Here is a 23,136-nt window from a genome sequence, read left to right on the forward strand (position 1 = left end):
GTTTTTTGTATTTCTGGTATCTTTTTTTTGATGTTTATTCATTTTGGCAGGGGGTTTCACAGTGCCCAGGTTTGACCCTATCGGCTCAGTTGGCCTCTAGTGACTTGTGTGTGTTTGCCTCGAGCCTTGGGCCTCTCCGGGGAGGCTCCTCTCTGGTCAGCTTGGACTCTGCTGGGCTGCTGGATCATGGGACTGTACCGCAGGGTGTGTGGCCTCTTTTGAGCTTCCACTTCCCACGTAGAACTTCTCTCTGTTCCTTGTGCTCTGACCCCGGCTGCTGGATCACGCAGTGGCGGCCCCACAGGTTGTGTGTTTTCTGCCGAGTCTGCGCACTAGGTGGGGCTGTTGCACCTTACCGAGACAGCCCAGCCGCAAGGTGTATTTTTTCCTGCTGAGTCTCCGCCTCCGTAACCATGGGGCGTGTCTACTGCAACCCCATCTATCAAGTCCCTGCTCGGCTCCGCCCCACCCAGGAATACTTTCAGGTTTCTCCTAGACGCAGTCTACCGGTCACTCTGGGTGGCTTTGTAGCACTGAGTGGGGCTTTCTCAGTGTGAGCTCCTCGGGGGAGGAGCCCGTAGCACACAGTTCCTCTTTGAATCCCCCCGGCGTGGATTGACTCCAGCGCCCGCCCGTATTCAGCTCTCCGGCAGGCTCAAGTGAGCTCGGTAGCGTTCTGACCACACTTTTCCTAACCAGAAATCGGCTAGGCGTTTTTCCGAACTGGTGGCCGCTGAGATGGTATCTGCCTCCTGGCAACAGGAGGTTTACTGGGGGCGGAGCCCCGAGTGCGGTGGAGTAACAATTGGCCCTGCCGCTTTTCCCTGTCTCCCGACGCTGGCCAGGGGCTCCCCACACCACTACCCCCACCGTAGAACCGTGGAGGGAGTGGGATGGGAGGCCGGCCCGCAGGCCCTGGAAGGCCCCGCGCTGGGTCAAGAAAGTGGCAAGGCAGAGTGAGGAGCCAAGCCAGGTGGGGGAGGCAGACCTGGCCGAACTGGCCAGCTCCACCCCCGCCCGAGAAAATGGAGGCAGCCCTGGGGCTGGTGGCTGGCCTGGTGTGGCAGGCGGAAGCCGGACGGGCGTGGGGAGGCCCTCGCAAGCAGGGCCGGGCTGTGGGTCACTCACAGAGCTGGACAGGCCAGGCGGCTCTCTCTCCATTAACGTGTTCGCATGGACCCCGTCTTTGGTCTCTGGTCTCTGCCGCCTGGGGCTGCTCACTCGGTCCCGCGGCACGGCTCGGGCGCTCTCAGGAATCTTCTTTTGTGTCGGCCCTTAGTTTATTATTCTTAAATAGGCCATGTGAAATGTTCTTTTTGAAAAAAGAAATTAAATGAAATAAAATTGTTCATTAATTCTAGAATTTTTTGAAAGCTCTCCCTCTTTATCATGCAAAACATTTTAATTACTTTATAAGCATAGAGCCTACTGTACATGTAGAGAGCCTTGAACAAATAGCCAAATCCATATCTTCCTGCTATGTGTTTCTCATTATTACTATAATAGGAATCATTGTATATTGAAATAAAGATTATTCCTGCATCTCTGTTTATTGGGCCCGGGTTTGTTTTCAGTATTTAGTGTGATTACAGGTATAATATGATATAAACCCATTGTAAGAAAATTTTTATTAAAACATGTTAGCATTCTATAGTACACAGAATCTAAAAGAAATATTTTTTAAAAAGCCTTTGGGAACCACTTAATCTTGTTTCTCTGAAAAGGATTTTTCACATTATCAGTGTTCTTACAAAATTATTACTGACCTGCTTGACCAAAAATAACCAGTAAACACTATTTAAAAGCTGAAGTTGACCAACTTTCTTAGTCTTTGGGCCACTGCTCTGATGTCCTACATTACTCTTGGCTATTTTGCCCAATTACTGGTCTTTGGACCAGGAAACAGAGCTTTAATATTTCCTACTTGTTCTCATCTTTATAGCTTACTTCAGCCAAAGCACTTAGGGTTTGACTTCTTTCACCACAGTCCTCAAGCACCCCGTCACTTTTTTTTTTTTTGGCAACTGGCTGGTACAGGGATCCTTGTGGAGAATAAATGTCCCTTTCAAAGTTTTTTTTTTTTTTTGGTTTCTTTTTGTCAGCTTTCCTGTAAGGGGATCCGAACCCTTGACCTTGGTGTTACAACTCCACACTCTAACCAACTGAGCTAACTGGCCAGCCCTAACCTTCACTATTAATTCTCAAGATCAGGATGGTATTTAACTGTTCAACAGTATAGTTTGGGTTATAAGACACTATTCTGCTGTTTTATTTTTCTTGCTTTCTGTTAATTTTGGTCTATTTTGATGTCCATGATTTCCTGACTTCCACGCCTAACCGTTTTATTATTACAGATATGTTTCTTGTCAATGAAGGATGACTGCACCAGGTCAGAGTTTCTAAAGGCCCTAATGATAGTATGGACAGTTATTTATATTTAGGTGGGAACATTGTGTTGGCTAACATGTTAGAGGTGTTTTGATTTGGTGAGTGTTTGTGTTTTTCAAATCATTTGTGGAAATGGTATAATCTTTCTCTTTTCATCATGGCATGTTAATTTCAGCATTAAATCTTTGATACATTTGTTAAGATAGAAGAAACATTTGTCATCTGTAAAATGTCCTTCACATATTTTTGCCAACAACAATAAAGTTAGAATAGGAGAAAGAGCAATATATAAATCAGATAAATAAGTATTCCTTCCTTGTCACCAGTTCCTTAGCCTGTCTTTCATTTCTAGAAGAGGTATACCATAGTATAATTGATCAGCATGTTCTGAACTCAAGGAGTGTTTCCTATAATAAACAACTAACATAGATATTAGAGAAAGCAAAGACATTCTAGTTATGTTCTTATAATGAGATTTTGTGATCCAATTTATCATTTTGTAGGCCTGCATTACTATTCAGAATAGATCTACTGGGCTGGCTAGTTAGCTCAGTTGGTTAGAGCACAGCCTTGTAACACCACGGTCAAGGGGTCGGATCCCCCTACCAGCCAGCTGCCAATAAAATAAAAAAATAACAGTGGACAAGTGCTTATCAGAGTAGATCTACTAAAGGAAAGAAATGCCCATGGAAGGCATTATATAATCCTATATCTGAATGGAAGTCTAATGAATGATAAAGGCTACACTTAGTTGTTTAGAAAGCACTGATGCTACTGAACATTAGAAAAGGCACCTAAGTTTTCTTCATAGCTATCAAATTATTGATCTTTAAGCAAACACTTGCCTCGCTATTCTTGTTTATAAAATGAAATTTAGTATAATCTTCTGGACTGTTTTACCAAGGTCATGTAAGTATTAGTAATTTAGGTTCTGGACGGAAGATAATACAGTGTAGTAGAAAGTGCCTTTTCCTGTGCTGGGAGATATGAAACTTGGATTCCTACTTTGGCTCTTCTGCGTGGCCTTGGGCAAATCACTTAAATTCTCTAGGCTTCTTTTGTTGTTGTTCTTCCTCCTCCTCATCTTCCTTTTTTTATGAGGGGCTTGGACCAGATGATCTTTACCGATCTGGCTGAAGAAATGTTACAATTTCTAATGAACAAGTTAACCCAACTACCTGACTGGAGGTATTAGATGATTAGATGATCTTGAGTGCTTTGTTAGTCCAAAGATGTGAAAAGTACTATGAAATTCTTGAAGAAACTGAATTTTTAAGATGTAATTAATCATCACTAATAACGGTGATAGTGCTGTATAAATTATTCTATCTCTTAAAATCTTTGCATATACTAGATCATAAATTACCCTGAACATTATTTTGGGGGGTTATTTAAAATGAACAATGAGCAGATTTAGTTTATTATAAAATATTTTACTGGTTGTTTTAATAGTAAAAGTTATTAATCCCTAAAATGCACATTAATTTGCCAAGGCTACTCCAATGAAGAATTATCTGGCATTATAATGCTAAATCATTATCTTTTCCATTCTATCTTTTTTCCTCTTAGTATTTTATCCTACTTCAATATTGTTAAAGAAGTGGAAAGATTTTTCTTGACATTGATTTTTGTTTTAAATAAACAATTTTCTCTTCTCTTGTGTAATACTAAAGTTAGTTAAAAATATAGTCTCTCAGGGGGCTGGTTGGTTAGCTCACTTGGGAGAGTGTGGTGCTGGGTTCAGATCTTCTTACTGTAGTTAAAATTTATTACAAGAAGCAGAATAAGTGTGTTGTATACTGTTCTTCTCATCTTATGTACCTTCAAACATTTTGAAATTTCCTTTGTTAAGGATTTTTTAAAAATTAATTAATTAATTATTATTTTTTATTTTTTATTTTTTTTTAAAGATGACTGGTAAGAGGATCTTAACCCTTGACTTGGTGTCGTCAGCACTACACTCTCCCAAGTGAACCACGAGCCGGCCCCTTTTCTTTTCTTTCTTTTTTTTTTTTTTTACAGTTTTGACTACCGAGTGTACATAAGCAATGTTCAGCTAGAGACAAGGAATTTAGAATACCACTTCACTTTAAGATGTTTGTCACCTTGGAAATAGGAGTAGAAGAGGGAGAGGATATCCAAGGCCATGGAGTAGAATTTAGGTTTCTCTCTCTATGCTCATAAAGAATGTTTTAGATGAAGTGAATCAGAGAAAATAAATAGAACCAACCTGAAGAAATATGCTGGGCATTATACCTATCGCACAGAACACTAATTGTGGTGTCTTTGCCATATTACTCAATAGTTGGTCCTATGCCAATCAGTTATTTTAATCAGTTATTATTGTGGCTAAATTTTTGTCTGGAATAAACATTTATAATTAATTGAAAGAAATATTTTTTTCTTATTTTTAAATTGCTTATTTATGTGGTTCAAAGTCACATTTACATGGTTCAAAAGGCACAAAGTATAAAAGTGTGTCTCCTGGGCACCCAGTTTCCCTCCTCGCTTGTAATGAATGTTGTTCATTTGTTGTATCCTTCCAGAGATAATTTATGTATGTATGATGAAAAGTCACATATATTGAAAGAAACATTGCTATCGCGTTAATTGTTTGTATCATTCCTTACTGAAATGGAGTTTTTGTTTTTACTATGGTGGTTTTCTCTTTAGTGTTCACTGTGGCTTTTAAAAGTTTATTATTATTTTATTTTAAAATTGACACCTAATGTACATATTTATGGGGTATAAATGTTTATTATTTTTAGCTTTTTAATAAAAATTGAAGCACTTTTTGCACTGATGAGGAAATTTGTTCCTTTGAATATGTAATAGTAGTCTATCACTGACTTTCATCCCTAACCATAAAGTAAGCTCTCTGACCTTGGTTGCTTTGCTTGGATTGTATTCTGCTGGCTACATGAACTACATTGGACATTTTCCTAGAATAGCTGAGCAATTGGAAACTAGGTGATTTGGACATGGATACATTAGCACTCTCTGGTTCTTATTCTTGGAATTTATTTCCTTTTAAATGAGATTTGATATGGACTTTCCTTAGAAAGAAAAAATTTTCAAGAATCAGTTTATTATCTGTAAAAATCTTATAAAAGAGAACATGTAGACCAGTCCCTTTTTTATAATTTTTTTAAAAAATTTAAGCAATATCTTGTGGGTCTTTACAGACATTTCTGTATACCCAAATATACATATACTTGTGTGTGTAAGTACATACACACAAATACATATATTTTATATACGTGGCTCTATGTCTTTTTTTTATATGAATGCATTCGTTACCACATAACTGTTCTACAACTTTTTTTCTTATTAATATGACATCTTTCTTTGTCAGTTCCTATATATAGGATTTTTCACAGGTACCCAGTGTTCTATATAATTTATTAATGATTTATCTACTCATAAACATCTGGGTTGTTACAGTTTTTAAATATTACAAATGGTGCTACTGTAAATATTAAGCACATTTATATGTCTTTTCTATTTTCATGAATATATCTATAGGGATAAATGCCTAGAAGTGAAATTGCTGATTATCAGGGGTCCATCTCTGAAATTTTGATACCTGTTGTCAAACTGTTCAAAAATGCTGAACCAGTCCACACTTCTGTTAACAGTTGAAATCTCCTGATTCCCCACGTTCTCATAAACATGAACAGATTTCTTCTTTCCCTCTTTCCTTTCTTCCTTCTCTCTTTTTTTAGACATGATTTGATTTTCTAATCTCTGATCATAGTCCCTATGTTTGCTTTATCTAAAAAATTCTCTTACACTGTTCCAAGTAACCCTATTTAGTTGCTCCCAAAGATTCCGTGAACTGTAGAAAACACAGGTATAAAGTTACTTTGTGGAAGAGTGTTCAGACATCATTTAAAAATGCAGACTTTAAAATATTTTGTTAATTTCTTTAAAAATCAAATTTATTTTTAAAAATCAAATATTCAGACAGTATCTATTGATTCCATTCTGAAAGACAAGGAAATTAATACATCTTCTACCATAGGATTTTTATGAGTTTTTGAACATTGTCATGGTTATAACATTTACATTTTTTTGGCTAGATGGCACTGGTATTTTATTTGAATTTATTCTCCCCTCAAAAGAGGAGTTCACAGCGCTGGCCTGTGGCTCACTCGGGAGAGTGCGATGCTGATAACACCAAGGCCACGGGTTCGTATCCCATATAGGGATGGCTGGTTAGCTCACTTGGGAGAGCGTGGTGGTGACAACACCAAGTCGAGGGTTAAGATCCCCTTACTGGTCGTCTTTTTTTAAAAAAAAAAAATAGAGTTCACAAGTTCTTGCATTTTTGAGAGTACTGTATGTTGTATTTATAAGTGAATGTAACCATATATTAAATTATTGAATTACATGTTTTTTCCCATCAAAAATTTTTTTTTTCTTTTTTTTTTTTTCCTTTTTTGTCTTTTTTACTGACCAGTAACGGGATCGCAACCCTCGGTGTTGCGCCCGCATCGCGCTCAACCAGTGAGCGGGAACAGTCTCCACATGGGATCCGAACCCTCGGCGGGAGCGCCACCGCACTCCCAAGTGGCGCACTCTCCAGTGCGCCACCGGGCCGGCCCCCCATCAATATTTTTAAACCCTCTGTGCTACTGTCTTCTGGTACTGAATATTGCCAGAGCCTGCTGGAATATTCCCCATTATGTGTAAGTGACTCCTTTTTCTGCCTGGATTATAATAAGATCCTTTCATTATACTTAAAACATCTGTGATTTCACTAGGATATGTCTGTGTTGATTATTCTACATTAGTTTTACTTGGAAAATAGCGAATGATGTCTATCTGAAGATTTTAGGTCATCGTCATCTTTTTCTTTTTTAAAAAGAAAGTTTCCTTCTGTTGTAACTTTGCTCTGTTTCTATTCTGTTGTCTTCCTTTGGGATATTTACTATACATATCTTGGATCTCCCTTATTTGTATTATCTTTGTGTCTAATTATTATCTTTCTTTTCCTTTTCCTCTGTATTGTTTCTTTCTTGAGACTGTCATCGAGGTCACTATTTTTTTCTGTATGCATGTTGCTGCTTCTAATGTGGTTTTCATGGTTTCATTATTATTTAGTTTATTCTACTTTCCCAATTCACTTTTAAATCTTCTTATAGTTATATCACTTTAGCTATTTTTAAGAGTCCATGTTCTCTTTAATTTATCTGAAAGTATAGGGGAATATTTGACTAAAATTTTATTCTGTTTCTGTTTTTGTAGGAACTTCTTGATACATTCTATGTTAAATACTTTGCGCATATTGTTCATATTTGAATGGGGCTTGCTATTTGTGGAAAATAATATTTTTTGGGGGGGCGTGCAGAGAGAGGAAGTAAACCTTGACAGTGGTCTTCTTCGAATCATGTAGTTGTCTCAGGATACTTTCTTACTAAATCTGTACCATAGGAGCATGGTCACCTTAGGGTAAGCACTTTAGAATATTGTAATGACTTAGAGTGAAGCCTTCTCTAGACCGTGTTTCTTTTATTTAGAGACTTAATTGACTCTGGTCAGTGACTGAAAAGCTTATTACTGTTTCCTCAATTGTATTTCTGTCTCACCTTCAAGTAGTTTCTGTCAGGAGTCTAGATCTTGAGAAAATACATATTCCATCTCTCAGGTTCTTTGAAGATTCTTGTTTTAGTTGAAAAGTGTGAGCTCTAAGTACATTTATAATGAGGCAAAAGGCTATGTAACTATTTAATTATCTGACAATATTTTCCTTACTCCCCCCCCCCCCAATTTCTGATATTCCCAGATCTCTTGATTTCATTATTTTCCTTGGTTAGATATTTTTAAATCTTGCTCTTATTTTTATGGCTTTAGTTGTATTTTGAGACAAAGGTATGAGTTCAAATAATTTAGCAGAATTAATTCTGCATATACCAATATTTATATTGAAGTTTTACTAGTAGAAAACCACATTAATCATACCCTTAAAAAATTCATACTCTGCTCATGAGATTACGGTCTTTACAGATGAGAATCCTTTTAGTTGGAGACCCTGAGTTAACAAAGCCCAGCATCTAAAGTACCAGTCACAAGGTCTTCATGGCCAAATGTGATTTTTGTTTTTGGAATAAGATCCGTGAGTTCTTCTTTTTCCTTTCACAGGACAAGCAGGAGGACATGAAGACTATTTTGGAGGGCATAGATCCGGCCAAGCATCAGGTGAGGGTGGCCTTTGATGCTTGTAAGCTACTACATAAAGAATAGATGTTGTAGGTAACAAAAACTGGATATCTGAATTCCAGCCAAGAAGTTCCAAGACCCTGTGACAAAAGAAGTCCTCTTCAATTGAAAAAAGATTATGAAGTCCCAATAAAAAGAGATTTGCATTATATAGTTTGTTTCCTTAGTATTCTCTCTATGTGGTATTTCTAAAAAAATATCTTAGGTGAAAATAGATTTTCTTCTTCAGATAGTTACTTTGCATTCTCTTTTATTGGGAGAATTAGTATGCCCCAGAGAGAAAGTCTCAGTTATAAAATCCTTTGCATTCAACATTGTTTATCAGAAATCTGAAATTTAGATTTAGGGTAATATACTGGATTATTTTTATATAGTCCTCAAATAAACAAAAAATTAGTGAAACGTTTATTATATTGTTCACACCATAATTTCTATAAACCAAACGTTAAAAATGTTCTTAAAATTGTCTATTATCTCATTCTGAAATTGGTTTTTAAGAAGGTCATTATTTGTTCTTAAGAAGCATTTTTTTTTGTTTTGGAAAAATCTGTAAAATTTGTGCTTGATGGTTTTAAAAGTCAAACAAATTTAATATCCATTGGAATCCAGAGAGATTTGTTTAAACTCAGGAACAGTTTTTAATTTTTAAATTAGGGATAAATTGTTATTGGATCATACATAACCTAGGTCATCTGAAATAAATTGTTCAGAACCAAGCCACTCTTAATCATGATGCTTATTAAGTATCTTCATAATTGGCTTGTTGAATGAGAAACTGTTATATTCATTCTATCTTCAACTACATAAGTAAATTCATTTCACCAAATATTATGTAAAAATTTGAACTTTTACTCAGTTTGTGTAATATTGCAGGCTCCTATCAAGAATAGAAAGCTGAGTGTTATTTCAGATATAGTACTTCTTTCTCCCTGGATTTGTTAGTGGAAATGTGATTATCAGTCTATCTCTCTAGCTGTTAAGTCTCAAAACTCGGGATGTTTTTAAAAATGTGGTTTGCAGCCCCACTTTTAGAGGTTTGGACTCAGTAGACCTGAAATGGGGAGTCTGCATTTTAACCGATATCCCAGGAGATTCTGAATATAAGTTCTCCATATTCCACACCTTGGGACATTGCTAGAGTCCATAAAAATTATTCCACATCATTGTTGACTTCTGTTCTTTTTCCATCTTTGCTTTATAATGGTTCATTCTTGCTCAATCCAAACTGAATAAACATTTTTTTTCTTTGTTACTTGTGATTTTTAGAAACTGTGGTAAACACAAGCCCTAGAACAGAGCCTCTTAATCTTTTTGCTATCTCATTTCTCCTAAGGGATATGAATGTGATCAGTTAACAGTAGATCACTAAGGTAATGATTTATAGACACCAGTGGTTTGGAAGAACATACACCCCACACCTCCGCCAGTGGGAGAGTATCAGAATCCTGTAGTGCATACATAGTATGAAAGTCTCTCCCTGTCCCTGTGATTCTTCTGGCCATTCTCTCTAGAGAATGTCCTCCCTCCAACTCCAGGAAACACTGCCTCTGTGTTATAGTTGCAATTCTTGCATATATGTCTTGGGTGCCCTGTGGCTGTGATTTTAAGGGAAATCAAATTATTTTAAACAAAATAAACAATTTAAAATTAAATGTTTTTATCTAAAGCGAAATAGAGAAATATTCTACCTTTTTTTCATAGTGCTCATTCAGCAGAACCAGAACTTTGTAGTCTATTTTTCATGGATAAGCTTTTAGGGAGCTTATGACCTACAGTTATCTACTTATCAATATATTTCAAACTGTTAGTAATTAGCTTACCTTAATAAACTTTAAATGTGACCTCCCACTTTTGATGTTAATTTTTTATTAGGAAATAACATATGGGCCGGCCCGTGGCTCACTTGGGAGAGTGCGGTGCTGATAACACCAAGGCCACGGGTTCGGATCCTATATAGGGATGGCCGGTTGGCTCACTAGCTGAGCGTGGTGTTGACAACACCAAGCCAAGGGTTGAGATCCCCTTACTGGTCATCTTAAAAAAAAAAAAAGAAATAACATATGTACATATTTTTAAATTTTACTACTCAAAGCTAGGAAACTTGCGAATATTTTCTTGATCTAAAACTGTATGAAGTATACAAAACTTATAACACATTAAAAAAAAGTCTAAGTTCTCTCTTTCTAGGTTATTGTATATTGAATGAGTCCTTTTCAGCTATCTCAAGGTTGTTTAAATATAAGTACCAATGACTACCAGTCAAGAAGGTAAGGTCAGTATTAGTATATTTGGAACTTTGGAAGCCTCTCTGTTCTCCATATCATTTCCAGTACATAGAAATGATAAACAAAATATGGTAGAAAACAAATCTAAAAATATGTAGCTGTGTCCAGAAACGATATTAAAGATCTTTGTGGACTAGAAATGAAGCATTGATACACAACTGAAGCTATACTCCAGGGAGAATTAAGGCATGGGCAATGGGGGCTGGAATTTCAACTTCTATAAAGGAATAGGGACTGAATGTATTATACATGTAGCAGGCCAGTAGATCTCATCTGCTTGAATGAAGCAAGGAACTGGGACCTTATTGCCCTATCTGTGAACCAAGATGGAAAAAAAGCTCTGAGCAACTGTCTAGGATTATGGTTAGAAATTTGCTAATTTAGGGGCCGGCCCGTGGCTCACTTGGGAGAGTGTGGTGCTGATAACACCAAGGCCACAGGTTCGTATCCCTATATAGGGATGGCCAGTTAGCTCACTTGGGAGAGCATGGTGCTCACAACACCAAGTCAAGGGTTAAGATCCCCTTACTGGTCATCTTTAAAAAAAAAAGAAAAAAGAAAACAAGAAATTTGCTAATTATTGTTAATAGAGAGAGGAAGCAAAGACAACAGTAGCTAAAAACTTGGAAGATGCCACTCTTTGACTTAGGGAACAGAACTGAAATATCTCCATGGAACAAGAACTTTAAGTTGCCAGCAAAAGATCTACTTCTGAAATGGACTTTGAGCCAGCCTGAGGCCACTTCCAAATCATCTAAGAACAGATATGTTTTTGGATGGAAAAAATAAAACAAAACACCTCTCATGCAAAAAGAGCTTTCTCAAATAAAAAAATTATAAAGCTCAAGAGCAAACCTATGTCAAGAGAGGTAGTCAAAATGGAGGCAAACAAAAAACAGCAAAACAGGAGAATACACACCTAAAGAAATTGAAATTAAAGATTTTAATTTTGAGAATTTTAAACATGCTTATTTTAAACTATGATCAATAGCCATAAAACAATGTGAGATAATAAAACAAAAGCTGGGCCGGCCCGGTGGCGCACTGCTGTAGTGCGCCGCTTGGGAAGCGCTGCGGCGCTCCCGCCGAGGGTTCGGATCCCACATACAGACCGGTTCCCGCTCACTGGCTGAGCGAGGCGCGGGAGCAACACCGAGGGCTGTGATCCCGTTGCCGGTCCCGGTCCGGTACGGGGGCAACACTGAGGGTTGCGATCCGTTGCCGGACACGGAAAAAGACAAAAAAAAAAAAAAAAAAAAGAGTTGATAATTATGTGTTAAGAACAGGTGGATATGAAATAAAGCTAAGTTAAAGTTTGGGGGGGGGGACTCAATTAGATAAAAGAGTATATTAGACACAGTTGAATAAATTCTTGACGAATTAGTGAATCAGGTGATAAAACAAAAAATAACATGATATAGCACAAAAATAAAGATATGGAAAATATGAAAGAGAAATTGAATAAAAGAGAATAGATTGGAGAAGGTCCACCGTATATCTATTAGAAGTTCCCACAGGAGAAGATAGAAATGTAAGGCGGAAGCAATGATTGAAGAGATAACGGTGGAGAATTTTCTAGAATTGAAGCCAGGCATGGATCCTTGATTTAAAAATCATTTTAATCACTAAGCAGAACAAATGAAACTGTATAATTATCAGGATAAAGAAAAATATAAAAACAACCAGAGGGAAAAAAGTATTACCTACAAAAGAACAACCATCAAATTTTTGACATTTTCATCAACAATAATAAATCACCGAAGACAGTGGAAAGTAATAGCCTCAGAATACCAAGAGAAAATAACATAATGTAGAATTCTGTACTCAACTACCATTCTAGAGAAGGAAAATAAGCATATTTTCAGATCTACAAAGAATAAAAGAACTTAGCACCGTCAGATCCTTGCCAAAAGAACTACTAAAAGATACATACGTCAATAAGAAGAAAACAACCCTGGAGGAAGGCGTGGGATGCAAGAGGCTACGGTAAGCAAAGACATTGATAAAACATATAAGTATAAATTTTTGAGTTTAAAAACCTAAATTTTTATGTTTAAAATCAAAGTAGTACTAAAATTCTAGCCAACAGTAGCATGAAATTGAGAAGAATGTGTTAGAAGATTAAAAAGCCATGCTAGAATCCTGTTGTTGTTCAGGAGGAGAAGAAGGTTCTGAATAAATGTAAAGATTTTTTTAGAAAAGCATATCAGTAATGATAACAAATATAAAGCTGTTGAACTCCATTGTTTAAGGGCAGAGACTTTTGAAAGAGATTCAAAATCAAAATCGAGCAAATGCTGTTTGCAAGAAACAAACCTAAAGCAAAATGACAGGGAAAGGTTAACAAAGTAATGAAAAAAGTTAGGCAAGGCAATATTAATATCAGACAAAATAGAATTTTAAGCCAAAAGCATTTTAAAAGATAAATACTCCTCCAGTGGGTGTAATAGTCAGTCAGTAACCAGCACTCTACTCTTCAAATAAAATAGAATACTGCAAAATTATAAGGAAAATTGTTAGATCTGTATTTGTAGTGATAGGATTTTTTCATACACTGCTCCATGAAACTGATAGGTCAAACAGATAAAACAATTATTGTTGTGTTTTTTTTTTTGACCCGTAAGGGGATTGCAACCCTCGACTTGGTGTTGTCTGCACCATGCTCAGCCAGTGAGCGCACCGGCCATCCGTACATAGGATCCGAACCCGCGGCCTCCGCGCTACCAGCGCCACACTCTCCCGAGTGAGCCACGGGGCCGGTCCTAAAACAATTATTAAAAATAGAAAAATTAAGTTTGCTCTTATTAGAGAACTAGCATTCTGCTTCTAATAAATATACTATATATTCTTTTCCAGTACATGGGACATTTATAAAAATGTCTGTTTTAGGCCACAAAAAAGCCCGAAGAAATCCACAAACTCCTTATCATATAGACTATGTTCTCTGATCTCTATTCATTTAAAATTACAAATCAGCAATAAAATCTTCTCTTTTAATCCCATACATTTAGAAATTGAAGAAATATACTTCTACATAATTCATGGGATTAAGAAGCATTCTCTGTAACAATTACAAAGTAGAAAGTGAATTACCACAAAAACACTACACATCAAAATGCTGGCGGGAGAATACAGCTAAAGTGGTCCTTAGAAAGAAAATTATAGCTTTACACATATATATTAAATATGAAAAAATGAAAGTAAATAAAACTAACAAAAGAACACAGTATAAAGAAGGAAAGAAAGATAAAAGCTTAAGTTAATACAACAGAAAACAACAAAAAGAGGGATAAAAAAGGAAAAAATAGGGATGAAGAACAAAATTAAAAGGTGATTTTTTAAAAAAACTTCCAAAATAGGTATAACAAGCCAGACTGATTTTTTTTTTTTTAAAGGGTTGGAAAGGCACAGGTAAGCAATAGAGACTTAAAGTGAGTTATAAGTATTTGAGTTATAAGTATTTAACTGAGTTATAAGCTCTTTTAAAATTTGTAAGTCATTTGTATGATCAATAAATTTGAATAACCAGATGAAATAAATACTGATTTTTGCTATAAATGTATAAATGATTAAAACTGACTCTAGAATAGGAATCCTCAATAGAACAATAACCATATTACAATTGAATCAGTAGTTTAAAATTACATATCCAATGAAGGTAAGAGGCTGAGATGGATTTGTAGGTCCAAATGTGGATTTATTTACTGAATGTTGAAGGAATAGGTAATTCCTGTATTATTGTAGCTATTCCCAAGTACAGAAAAAGAAATGTTAAACTGCATAATATCTAAGTTTGTAGCTTGAAAAATAATTTTCTGTGTTTACAAAGGAGAAAAAAAACATAAATAATTTATATTCTAAAATTTTGTTGGTCTTGAACAAATATTGGCTGTACAAATAAACCTAACATTCATAAATAAGTAGTATATGCAAATTTGATTTCTATTTTAAATGAAGGATTTAGTGATCAGATATTTGGGGGCAAATGTTATGTGTTGTAGGATATACATTATTAATTCTAGAACATAAAATATTATAAATACATTAGAAAGTTGTGACATTGTTTTATCAACCATTTTCTGAAGCAATTATATTGTTCAAAACCAAAGGAATGAATATATATTTATAGGGAGGAAAACAAAATAGGTAGCCTTCCACACCTTTTATTTCAGGAATTTTATTAGTATGTTGAATTTTGAAATGACTTGGGGTGAGCATCTTAGAACTATATATTCTGACATCTTATGTTTAACAATTATGGTAATAATATTTTAAATATACAAAATTAACAGTTACTTCTAAAAGTTTGTTCTAAAGCAGGGCTTTCAAAATTTTTTGTCTTTGCTATTACTCATGGGACCTAGCTATGTTGTCTGGGTGTCACTGCCAGGCAGATAAGAAAAAGGGAAAGAAAGGGCAAGTGACATTAATATTGCCCACCCATGTTCTAGTAATAATGTATTATCAAATGCAGAAAATCAATGTCTCTCAAGTTTAGCTACTACTCTTAATAGAACATAAAAACTTCAAACCTCAGTACTATGAGAGGGAAGATTTGAAAGGTCAGCTATGCTTAGGTTCCTGTTTGGTAAACAGTGTTCAATCACTTCATTGTTTTAGGCATTAGGTGTACAATGGTGAGCAAAAATGGACATGATTGCTGCTCTCTTGGAGCTTACTGTTTAGTGGAGGAGACATGTTAGCTATATACTTATATAAACGAATATGATTACAATTTATAAAGGAGAATTTCATAGGGCTGTAATTCAATAACAGGAAGAGTGATCTAGTTAGGAAGTTCAGGGAGGTCTTCCTTGAGGTTATGACACTTGACTTGAGATGTGAAGAATGAAAAGCAATTAGGGGAGAAGTGTTAAAAAGAAGACCAGAATGTGCAAAAAGACCCTGAGGCAGGAGGGGAAATAAATTGCTAAAGGGGCAGTATATTTCCAAGATGTGATTGATTGTAGTGATAGTTCAGAAATAAGTTGGATGGAAAAACTGGACAAACAACTTTTTAGGTCTTTCTTTCATGGTGTATATTCCATTTTGTTTGAAGTAAGTTGCTAGAATGTTAGATTTACCTACATTTGAGTTAAGTTCAAAATCCATTCTAAAGCCAAATTATTTTGGCATTATCTATAGTTATTCATTTTTACATAACTTAGAGTTAATAATGATTGTTGTCTAATCAACATGTATAGCAATTAAAAGTCAAGGCATAAACTAATTTAACAGGAGGTTGAGTGATACTACACTCTCAAGATTTTTAAAAATCTCTCTTAGAGTGGAATTTCTGTCACTGCAATTCATTTTAATGTTTCTGTCAGGCTGAATCTATTCTTATTTCTTATTGTTATTTTGCATGAGATGTAAATCAGATATAGTTATATAAATAAACTAAACTGTATCTTATTGGCACAGCATCTATTTTTTAAGTTGATTATGTGGTAGCTAAAGGATTTTCTGCGTTGATTAGAAGAATAGAGCTGAAGTAAAGCTTTAACTTAATCATGATTCTTTTTCAAGTTTTTCTTAGTAACAAAAGAAAACCAGAACAACAGAAATTCATGTTTGCATAATAGAGGAGGGGATAGATAAGAGAACTTTTCATAGAAGTAATGTATTAGCTGCATTTTAATACTTAGATGAATGTAATGAGAGTTTGCAGTTCTCCCAACAGACAGTACTACTCACCGTAAAAGCACAATCCTTTTAGTTGCATTTGATATGAAGTATAGCTAGAAGCTGGTTTATCATTCATTCCTCTTGCTGGCAAACTTCCTAGAAAGAATAACAATCTTTCTGCTGTTTTGAGACTGCGTCTTTTGCCTTTGACTATTCAAGTACGTAGTTTCTGCTCTTTAAAAAACTCTGCCCATTGGTATATTTTTCTTTTTTCTTTTCTCTTTACTCCTAAAATACCATAGTGTTTTTCTTCAGGGATTTGTTTCCATCCTTTCATCGAGCTCGTAACGGCTTCTGATATAAGATCAAGATCCTTCTCATCGCCTTACAGCACTTAGGTTCCTTTTTCACAGTTCAGATGAATAGTTAGGAAAACATCTTTTTAAACCTTAGAATTAGAAAAATGCAATTATTTCCCTTTGGTATTATCTTTAATTAGTATTATCTTTAATGGTTATTGTTTGGTATGCAAAACTTAACTTACCCTTAAAAAGTTACACTATCTAATGTGGACTGAAATTAATCCTGTATATTGGAGGAATTGAGGTAGGTAGTATAAAGGCTACATTGAGTAAGCATTAAATCCTCATTATTTCTCATATCGTTAATATTAAGTGTTTAAAATAAATGGTTAATCAATTGGCGCTGATGGATTATTTTTTCTGTTTCTATAACAGGAGCATGAATCTGAAGGTGGAAGAACACCTTTGATGAAAGCTGCAAGAGCTGGTCATTTGTGCACTGTGCAGTTTCTTATTAGCAAAGGTAAAGAAAATACAAAGTTTCCAAGAGACTATAATTTCTGAAAAAAAAGTCTAAATGATTGCAATTTATGTTAAGGCTACTTTACCTATTATAAGTATTGTATTCTAGTCTTTTGTTGGTGTATTTTATTTAGCAAGCATAGAGTTTGTGAGGTGCTTACTGGGAATTCTCTTTATTAGTTTTGAGTTTTAGGTTTTCATCAACCAAACAGCATATGGTTGCTCCCAATAGTTGGAAAAGCCTATTGTAAAATGTTTAGCTCTACACAGGTAGATGTTTAACACTTAATGATGAGGCAGTTCTGCTGGAGATAGAGGTGGAAGGCTGAGAGAAAGTCTGCTACTGTGGCATTTGTTTGTGGTCCAGTTGAATTAACTGAGTATATATGAAGGTCTTATTATTTTTATATTCATCTAAAAATTTTATTATTAGAAGAATGTACTTTTTAGGCAAAGAAGTTCAACTGATGAATGAAGAATTAGTTCAAGACTGTTTACTATAGAAAAGTAAAATGCTGCTGAACCCATGTTAGGTTGAACCATTGTAAAATTGTCATTTTAAAGATCAAAAATGGTAATGTTAACAATTTCATTTGATTCAGCCTGACACATTTATAGTGTCAGTGGTACTCTGGCATCTGATGAAAGATCCTAGGATAGGCTGGTAAAATGCAAGGAAGATCCACTCAGATGGTGTCATGTTATTAAAATAAAAGTAAAAATTATGTATCTGTATTCCAACAAAATTCTGATGTTTTGTGACATTAAAAGTGCAGTGTAAGATTTTATTTTAAATATACTTGTTTTCTTCTTTAATTGGATAAAAGTAGGTTTATTTTATTCATATCACATTTTTCCTGCCAAGTAAGGGATATTTTTACATAACATTCTGTTACATAGTCTGTAAAAGCTATTTATCTCAACTACGCAGAAGTAGTAAATAGATGGACAACTGTTGGAGTTCTTTCATGCTTCTTTACTAAAGAGTATATCTGATCATACCCAGCAACAACCCTGCTGTGAATGTAATCAGGCTTGTCAGGAACAGGAACACATTATCATTTCTAGGCTATAGTAACTGCTAAACAATCCCACCATTTAAATTTATTATTAACAACCTTAAAAATAATCTCATGTTGCCAATGAAAAGGTGTTCATTGCTGTGTCTTATGTTTCCTAAAAGGTACTTGTATGTAGGTTAACTTATATGAAAATTAAATAAATTAATAATAGTAGTTTTATCCATTGGCTTATTTTTCTCATACATAAAATAATCTGGAATTAAAGAAGAAGGAAGAATGAATATTTCTATAGTCTTAACTTTCTAGTTGAGACCCTTTGGGATTTTTAAAGATAGCTGAACTAAAAACTAGTTCCTTTTTCCAGGGGTCAAAAATAATATGGATAATTTTCTGTCTTCTCTCTATATCCAGGTCCCCCTGACTCTTAAAATACACAATATGAAGAATTATATTTCTCTTAAATATTGCTTGAAAAAATCTGCTTTCTCTGTTTTGAGATCTGGCTATATTGCCACTTTCTGAAAGTAGATCAAAAATGTCTTTGAAACATTTTGGGAGTTACATAAAATGGTATTATTTGATGCTTATGTTAACCTGTATATATTTATTAATCTTAGTCTTCTAGATTTTCCATTTTAAAAGTGATATTGAATGAACGAACTACAACTGCGCGCAACCATGTGGATGAATCTCACAAATATAATTTTGAGCGAAAGAAGCCAGACAGACACAAAAGAGTACATTGTATGATTTCATTCATATAAAGTTCAAAAAGTAAAACCAGATTGGAAGTCAGGGTAGTTGTTACTGTTGGGGGGGATGAGTAGTGACTGAAAGGGGGCACAAGATGGGCTTCTGGTATGTGGATAATGTTCTGTTTCTTGATCTTGGTGCTGGTTACTACACAGGTGTGTTCACTTTGTGGAATATTTTCCAACTATACACTTCTGATTTGTGCACTTTTTTGTATCTATGTTATACTTTAAAAAAATCTTTAAAATTATATTGTCTGTGAACTGGCTTGACTTCAACCTTCACTGATTGCTGCTTATTTTTCTTCAAAGGTGCCAATGTGAATAGGGCTACAGCCAATAATGATCATACGGTAGTGTCACTGGCATGTGCAGGAGGCCACCTAGCAGTTGTTGAGCTACTCTTGGCTCATGGGGCTGATCCTACTCATCGACTCAAGGTATTCTACTTAAAAATAAGTAAATAAATAACATATATGATTATAAAAGTATATGTTAGATCTCTTAGTGCTTCATATTTATTACTGCTTAAATGAGTTTTGATTTTATAGGAGCTGCTGAGAAACTAAATGTGTATATGAATCAGATAGACACTAAATGTGTATATGAATCAGAAGAAATATGCAAAGAATTATGGTGTCAATTCTTTCTCAGGATGGCTCAACAATGCTCATTGAAGCTGCAAAGGGTGGCCATACTAATGTTGTTTCTTATCTATTGGATTATCCAAATAATGTTCTGTCAGTTCCTACCACAGATGTGTCTCAGCTCACCCCACCTTCTCAAGATCAATCTCAGGTAAAGTAAAGTGGAGCTTATTTGTTAATATAATATTCAAAAGTGATTAGAAGTTTTTGTTTAAAATTAGCTTTGAGCAAAATGGGTTTGTTTCTGTTTTCTGTTACATCCTGAGATAATCATGATTCTAGATTCTTTAAGATTTATTTTCTGCAAAGGTACATGGATTTTTAAAATTATCTTATTTTCTAAAAATTGTGGGGGTTTTTTTGTTTTCTTTTTTTGGGGGCAGCTGGCCAATTTGGGTATCTGAACCCTTGACCTTGGTGTTACAACACCACATTCTAACTAACTGAGCTAATCAGCCAGCCCTTGGAAATAGTGGTTTTTAAAAACCACTAATATCAAATATAAAGATAAGTATTCCAAGTTGTTATCTTACCACAAATCGGTCTTTAGGGTTTTTTGTTTGTTTTTTAATGAATACATTGAGCATAATCTTTAACTAAGAGAAAGCTTTTCCTGTAATACCTCCCAAAGCAGTATTAATTATCTTAGAGATAGTGACTTTTGTCAACCAGGACAGAATATATGCACCAAAAATTCAGTAGAGTTACTTTTTTTTTTTTGTCTTTTTGTCTTTTTTACTGACCGGTAACGGGATCGTAACCCTCGGTGTCGCGCCCGTACCGGGGACCGGCAACGGGATCGCAACCCTCGGTGTTGCGCCCGCACCACGCTCAGCCAGTGAGCGGGAACCGGTCTCCACATGGGATCCAAACCCTCGGCAGGAGCGCCGCCACACTCCCAAGCGGGGCACTCTCCAGTGCGCCACCAGGCCGGCCCAGTAGAGTTACTTTTAAGCCTACCTAAAATTATGGCGAGAATGCAGAGAGTATACTAAGTATATTAAGTTCAGTGAAATCCTAAATTCTTTTCTACAAAGTTATCCTGAGAACTGCTACCATACTCCAATTCAGCAAGTATATTAGATTTTTTTTTTCTTATGACCCATGTAGAATTTGAAGAAGGGTAAATTGACCAGTGAATAGTGAATATATGACTTGTACTCCTAGCTAGAACCAGCAAGGCTTTCTCTTCAGCAAGAGAGTAATATTAATTCCACTTAAGTTAAATCATTGACTGTTCATAGATTGCCTGAGTCTGCCTGATCAATAGTCTCAGAAATTATTCCTTGATGAAGGCTTTTTTTCCCCTAAGCTTTAAGAAATAAAGTGATTTGATGGTATATGAAGAAAATGTAAAACAGAATCTCTTTTTCATTTATGGGCTTTTTTATTTTTTGGTCTGAGATGATTTTTTTCTGAGTTGACTTTTTAGGTTCCACGTGTACCAACGCATACACTTGCCATGGTTGTACCTCCCCAGGAACCTGACAGAACTTCCCAGGAGAACTCTCCTCCCCTTTTAGGGGTACAAAAAGGTTAGTTATTGAATTATTTTCCTTAAAAAAAATAGGTGTTTTTTCACATAATTAATAATCCAAAAATATACTTTAAGTTTAATGGTACACAGTTACTGTGTACCTGTGATCAGTTGAGGTAGGTAATTCTGACAAATGCAAATAGTTTTATATACAATTTAAAACAGAAAAGACATAAGTGCTAGGGAAAATACTGTTTTCCTGTTAACATACTGCTAGATGTTATGAAGCAAGCCAAGTTCTTGATTATATTAAAGTAGCAAATATTGATCAGACATTCATTTTCCATTTGACAGTTCTTTAGCTAATTAATAGCATGTGAGGAACGGAAATGTGTTTGCTATCTAGTTAAGTCTTTGTAGTGTTGATTCTATTAAATGAATGAGGAGTTTAAGAATTATATTCAGTTTCATTCATGTAATATAGTGGGTTAACATCTGTCAGTATGTGAACCTGGACAAATAACTATCAAAAGGTATATAAATAATATCCAAATGACTATTAAGAGAAAGTATACACTTTTTAAAGGACTCAAGTTTATGAGCTCTGATATTTTTCTACTGTCTTTTCATTTGTAGATATAAACTACTTTTGTTTGATAATCGTGTATATTTGTAATATCTGAGTTCTCTGAAATAAAGTAGGTAATATGTAGGATTTTTTTAACTACATAAAATCAAATTTATGAACATAGTTCATTTAGTGAATGATAATCAAGTCCTAGATTATTGAAATCACAATGAGACGTGTATCTTTAATATCATGATTTAAGAAAAATTCGTTAGAAGTGACTGTTGTAGCAGCAAACAAAAGCTTCTTTCAAATTACACCAGTTTTAGTAATTTAAAGTATTGAAGGTCTTCACCAAGGATTACTTAATTGCTAAAACATTAATTTCAGAGATGAAATATCTGTAATCTCTCTGACTTAAGCTAAATCTAGCAGTTTTCCATTAGACACCTAGTTATTCACACTTTTCCTTCTATTTTTAATCTTAACAATTAAAAAGCAAACTTAACATGTACTTGTTCAGGGTTGTGAGCATTATAATCGGCTGACAGCTGTTAGTGAAATATGAGGGTACTTCAAAAAGTTCATGGAAAGATTCATATTATCTTTTAACTCCACTTTTCCACAGACTTTTTGAAGTACCCTCATGTTTAAAGCTGAATGTCTCTGTTTTTATTGTTTTTTTGTTTGGCTAAACCCTGTAGAGGACTGTAAATAACATTGGCTTGGGAGATGCATTATTAATTAAGAAATCATTTTTTAAAAATGCTAACACAGAGCCAAAAATAAAACAAGAAATAAGTTAGACAGAGAGGAAATAAAACATTTTAAATTTAGACTTAATATGTAAGTAAACAAATGTTTGGGTAGGGGTTTTTTTTTTTTTTTTGTCTTTTTCCGTGTCCGGCAACGGATCGCAACCCTCTGTGTCGCCCCCGCACCGGACTGCGACCGGCAACGGGATCGCAACCCTCGGCGTTGCTCCCGTGCCTCGCTCAGCCAGTGAGCGGGAACCGGTCTGTATGTGGGATCCGAACCCTCGGGCGGGAGCGCCGCCACGCTTCCCAAGCGGCACACTATCCAGTGCGCCACCGGGCCGGCCCTGGGTAGGGGTTTTTAAAGTTGGTAAGCAAGTAAGTAATCATATTTTTGCTTACTGAAATACACCATCTGCTTATTTTATCCACTTTGATGTTTTATTACTTACTGAATACTATAAAAATGAACTAGACTTCTAAGGAATCTCTCATTTTACTAAATTAATAGGGGAAGAAAAAATTAACACTTGTATCTAGACACTTGGGCACTTGGTGTTGCTAGCAA

The 23,136-nt window shown here is 35.3% G+C and overlaps 1 protein-coding gene across 5 annotated transcripts in view; it reads left to right on the top strand.

Moving 5' to 3' along the window:
• The window catches only part of LOC103591800 (ankyrin repeat and KH domain-containing protein 1), a 142,001-nt gene that overhangs the window by 72,290 nt on the left and 46,575 nt on the right, over positions 1-23,136 (top strand). For 2 of the 5 annotated variants that reach the window (XM_008574324.1, XM_008574326.1), the window contains exons 11-15: positions 8,533-8,589; positions 17,261-17,348; positions 19,434-19,561; positions 19,776-19,919; positions 21,201-21,303. In XM_008574324.1, the coding sequence (XP_008572546.1) occupies positions 8,533-8,589; positions 17,261-17,348; positions 19,434-19,561; positions 19,776-19,919; positions 21,201-21,303 (520 nt within the window). Of the gene's footprint in view, positions 1-8,532; positions 8,747-17,260; positions 17,349-19,433; positions 19,562-19,775; positions 19,920-21,200; positions 21,304-23,136 lie in introns of those variants that run through there. The other 3 variants (XM_008574328.1, XM_008574325.1, XM_008574329.1) reach the window with 2 other exon arrangements.

This window comes from Galeopterus variegatus, unplaced genomic scaffold, assembly GCF_000696425.1.
Source record: "Galeopterus variegatus unplaced genomic scaffold, G_variegatus-3.0.2 Scaffold1032, whole genome shotgun sequence".
NCBI classification, from domain to species: domain Eukaryota; kingdom Metazoa; phylum Chordata; class Mammalia; order Dermoptera; family Cynocephalidae; genus Galeopterus; species Galeopterus variegatus.